The sequence below is a fragment of the Morus notabilis genome, unplaced genomic scaffold, assembly GCF_000414095.1.
Source record: "Morus notabilis unplaced genomic scaffold, ASM41409v2 Scaffold345, whole genome shotgun sequence".
Taxonomy (NCBI): Eukaryota; Viridiplantae; Streptophyta; class Magnoliopsida; order Rosales; family Moraceae; genus Morus; species Morus notabilis.
Genome location: NW_010356869.1, coordinates 22,712 through 27,924, shown reverse-complemented (window position 1 = coordinate 27,924; position 5,213 = coordinate 22,712). Strand labels below are relative to the sequence as shown.

The window sequence follows — 5,213 nt, the reverse complement described above, 5'->3', positions numbered from 1 at the left end:
AACTACTCGAGAGAGAGAGAGAGAGGGAGAGAGAGAGAGAGAGAGAGAGAATATTGTACCATTTTAAAATGAGAAGCAACATATAGGAAGAAGAAGAATAAAAAAAGTGCAGGAGAGAGAGATCCCTAGTACTATAGTAGAAACAACAACTAAGTTTTTTTTTTTTTCTCAGTTAATAAGAATACGAAATCAAAGACTTAAACAAGCACCTTAAAAAAAAGGGACTTAAAAAATAATACAGAATATAAAATATTCGTCATAGATAAACCGCATACAAAAGAGGAATTCTCATTTTGTTTTCTTTTCTTCCATATTTCTTCCCTCATTATTTCCTCAAGGAGGAGGGGTATTTCTGTCACGATACATAAAAAAAAGTCTATTAAACTACCCTTTTACCCCTCCAAGCACAAACTCTTAACAATCCCCCCACGTCTCCGACGCCGAGGCGGCCGCGAACCCAAAGCCCTGCGGCTTCAACAGCGACCCTTCCCGCTCATGATACGCCGCGAACTCCACTCCACCGGCGTATGTTAGCATGTCCTTCACGCTCACGCTAATGTCAACGGCACCATTACGATCACCGGCCCCATCACCACCAGAGCGGCCGTTGCCATGATCAACTGCCGTCAGGCCCAGGAAGTCCCTCGTGAACCGGTCGCTCTTCTGCCACGTGGCGAGGAACTCGCCGCCGCCCACGTCAGCCAGCCCCGCCATGTGGCCGGGGGCGCCTCCCGCCGCCGGCTGCGGGCCGACGCTCGCGGCCTTCTGGAGGAGCGCGGTGGCTGAGAGGTGCGCTGACGTGGCGGACGAATGCGGCGCCACGTGGAGGCTAGTGGTACTGATATTCATGCTGATCGACTTCTGTAGAGGTTGAGGTTGTTGCTGTTGTTGTTCCGGTGGCAATATCAGCGCCGCGGACGGCGGAGGTGGGATTTGGAAGTGGCGGTGATCGGATTCTTCAGGCTTGATGATGATCTGATGATGAAGTTGGTGGTGGCTAGGGTTAGGGTTGTTGTGAGGTGGGTCCCAAGGATTAACATTGTTATTGAGAGTTTGAGTGTGAATGTGAAAAGGTGGTCGGTTTAGGAAGTGATGATGATGATGGGAAATATTAGGGAAATTAGGGAAGAGAGGTTGGAGGGTGGTGGCTAACTGGTTTGCTGAGAGTCTTGCGCTTTCTTCAGCCAATGCGTCGCAGAATGCTCTGTGGGTTATGAAGCTGTCCTTCCTGTAAAAATAAAAAGTGAAAAACTAAGAAATATTTGCAAGTAAGAACAATATATAGTTCGAACTAGTTGAAAACTGCGAGCCAAGATATGATGAGATCTGTGATTGGGGTTGTACGGAGTAGTACTAAATGTTATCTAGCTAAGTTTCTTGCGTCGTTTTTTGTTGAGTGTATATATAGCATTTATAATACTGAACGTTTGAAAGAATGAGAAGCAAAATGTGAGCGGAGGATATATATATATATATATATATATATATATATTCACACATATACACACACAGGTATGTTTATATATAATTTATGAGTTTATAGCTCTGTAGATACGTGTTAGGGATATAATATTGGAGTCAAATGAAAAATCCGTTAGTTCTAGAAAGGAAAGAAAAAGAGATGGCTATTTTTTCATAAGAAAAGGAGATGGGCATTTTTTCATGCATGCATGTATGTGTATATATATTGCCGCAGCATGTACAATATAATGAGTGCAGGAGTGTGAATGCCAAAAGTCGTCAATGCCAAAGTCGTGCATGTGAATTACATGGGTGAATAAGAAGATTGCATATAAAAAGCATCCCAAAAGAAAGTGACAGGAATTTGTGTAAATTAAGTTATAAAATTAAAAAAAAAATGCAAGGAAGAGAGAGGAATGATGGTGAGTTACATAGAATTATAGATTATATATGCATGCAAAATGTGCATGAATATATAATGTGTCAAGAAATTGGTAAATTTTGATAAATAGAGAATTAAGATAATACACACTAATAGCTAGCTAGTCTTTTGAAAGTGGGACTCGTGCATGCATTATAAGGATTCATGAAAAAAAAACCCAGCAGCATATCTAGATGAGCAAAAGCGGCTCACCAAATCAGATATGTTTTGCAGATTTATCAGTTTTCATAATGATGAAAACTTCAGAGTTTCTGTGCGCTCTGCATGTAAATAATGACATTATCCACATAACCCCCCACCACCCAAAAATTAAAAAAAAAAAAAAAAAAGTCACGGGTTTTCTCAACCATGGAACCCCAAAAGTAATTAGCTAGGCTTTCTTTAACTTTTTCTTGGACAAGAGCAGATCTCCATCATTGTTTTCGAGACTGCAGTCACAATCCTTACAAAATACCAATTAAGGGAAACATAACATAAAAAACTCGACCCTACTCAACAAAACTGATTTTGAACCATGTAATAACTTTGTTAAAATTGTGTTAATTGATCTCTTTCAAGTTCCAAATGTGAGAAATCCTGACCCTTCAATAAAATTTGTTGAATGTTGACAATCACTTTTATGAAAATCAGACCGCTTTAGACTAGTTGCTTTTTCTCAAATTTATATATATATTTTTTAATTCAAGCACATGATTATACATATATATATATATATATCTATATATATGGCAGGTGCAGATATTCAGAGATATTGCTTTCAGTTTCTCTTGCAATGTCCGCAGTGACAGACACTTGCATTAGTGGTGTCTATTTCAGCGCAAGCTGCCACTGCATTTAAAGCACCGGATATATATTCCATGCACAACTTACCACGCTTGTGTAAGAACAAAAACTCAACCAATTAAGCACTGCTAAAACAAGAAACAAATATTAGACCACCTATAAAGACATGAAAGACTTCCTAATTTTGACAAAAGACCAACATTTTTTTCTTGGCTTCCAAAGTAATAACTAGCTTACAAAATACCATCTTCAAAACTCATAAATTAATGACTGAATTAGCAAGGGATATTAAAAAAAAAAATTTAATGTACCTGGAGAAAAGGGTTCCACAGTCACATCTATATTCTCTAGTGCCACAGGTTTTAGAATGAGCCTTCCAATCAGATTGAACAGCATAAATCTTGGAGCACTTCTCACACTTCCACTTCTTCTCACCATGTTTTCTACAGTAGTGCTTCTTTATCCCAGTGAGATCTCCCAAAGCCCTTGAAGGATGGTGATGAACACAGGTTGGCTCAGGACAAACATAAGCTCTCTTTTTTATCTCTTTGCTGCTCCTTTGCTTCAGCTTCCATGGAAGATTGTGCCCTCTTCTGTGGAGCTGAAGGTTTTGGTCCCTCTGAAACCCCTTGTTGCAGATCTCACAAACAAATCTGTTTGTGGCCAAAAGGGTCTTCGGGGACAGTGCAATCACTTCTGCATCTGGGTCTATAAACAAATAGTACCATAAAAAAAGAAAAAGTTATAACACCAAGACAAAACCTAATTACAACAAAACAAAGAAAGAAAGAAGGAAAGAAAAGAAAGAAAAAGTCTTCTTATACATACAAATATATATATATATATATATATATATATATAATACCTGGGTTTCCAGGGAGGTTTCTTTTCTTCTTAAGTTTCTGTGGCTCTTGATGATCATGAGGAGAGTTAAAGGATGAAATTAGCGGATTGAATAATCCACCAAAATCCTGGACTCTTGTACCAGAAGAAACACTAGCTTCATCAGTAGACAAAGACGTTGAATTGGACATGGCTGCTGAAAACATTTGGCCACCTGCTTAATGGTAAGAAAACTCCAAGGAGAGAAAAACAAATACCAAAAGAAAAAGAAAAAGAAAAGAAAGAAAAAACCCCTTCTGTGGTACTCTGATAATATCTCTTTGTTTGTAATAAGAGATCTTTTATTTTTCTCCCACTTTAACCCTTCCTTTCAAGTACTACCCCACTTTTGTAAACTCTCTCAGAAAACAACAGGGAAGACTACAAAATATAATAAGGGCAGCCCTAGAAGTAGTAGAGAGAATCCCAGTTTTGGAGTACACATGATATAGCCACAGAAAGGCATCGTTTATTGGATGGTAAAGAACAAGAGAGAGAGAGAGAGAGAGAGAGAGAGAAATATAAATAAATTATAATAATCTCGTGAAGAGATGATGATGATGACGATGGGTTATTCTCCAAGTCGCTATCTAAAGGCCATGGATTGCTATTGCTTGTCTGAACAACTCTGCAACGCCATACAGATATATTATCATATATCTCTTTCCAAACTCTCTCTCTAGATCTCTTTCTCTTTCTAATTAGGAGCTCTCATCCATCCATGCAATCCAACATGGAAAGATCAGATAATTATCAGATGGGGTTTCTTTTTTGTTTTTTGTTTTGGTTTGGTTTTTGTCTCAGGACCTGATCTTAATTCACCACCCAATAACCCTCTCCTTTTATCTATTTATGTGCACATAGAGAGGGACAGAAAATATGAAGAGGTACAGTATCAGTGTATATTGTAGATATATAATTATGTACACAGTACATAGAGGGTTATCAGTTATGATTACAGTGGCAGATCAAGGAAAATTGAATGGAGAAAAAAAAATAAGAGAGGAAAAATATAGATGACCAGAAAAGGCTAAAAAAAAACCCGGAAAAAGCTAAGAATTCTGTAAAGGTTAGTGAGAGAGAGAGAGAGAGGCCAAGCAAAGACGAGGAAGAATCAATCCCCACTTGATTCGTCAAATTAGTACATTTCTTTATTCTAATTATTTTCTTTTTGTGTATGACGTTGGCACTTTCTGTCTTTTCCTTTGTTCCTGTAATAAAACACCCAAACTCTAAAGGCCCTTGATTTGAATGGAAATGATATTAAAAGGAGGTCTTGCTTAAAATATGGCTTAGGGGAATGAGAAGATTAAAATGGTATGTATATATATGTGTGTGTGTATATGTGTGTATATATATTGTGGGACGCTGAAAAGGCAAAAAGAGAGACGTAGAGTACAGAGAGGGAGCTTATAGTACCCCCCAATCCCACTATATACATGATTGATTCATTGATTGACACAAATCTCTATAGTACTTTATATTATTATCCCGTTAGTTTTATTAGGTCCAATCACAATTAAAATTTTTATTACAGTGCATTTTTTTAATAAAAATTTAAATTTAACTTTTTATATTTAAATTTTTTTATATAAATTCACTTTTCAATTCAAGTTATTAACTTGAATCAGTAAAATAAATAAAA

At 37.4% G+C, this 5,213-nt stretch overlaps 1 protein-coding gene across 1 annotated transcript; it reads right to left on the bottom strand.

The window, feature by feature from the left end:
• Positions 1-259: 259 nt before the first annotated feature.
• On the bottom strand, positions 260-4,536 carry LOC21395739 (protein indeterminate-domain 12). Its single transcript, XM_010088800.2, has 3 exons — positions 3,552-4,536; positions 2,998-3,394; positions 260-1,228 (listed from the first exon to the last, which is right to left on the bottom strand). Exons 1-3 carry the CDS (start codon positions 3,733-3,735, stop codon positions 415-417), a joined length of 1,395 nt encoding a protein of 464 aa, XP_010087102.2. The 5' UTR covers positions 3,736-4,536; the 3' UTR covers positions 260-414.
• Between the last annotated feature and the right edge of the window lie 677 nt (positions 4,537-5,213).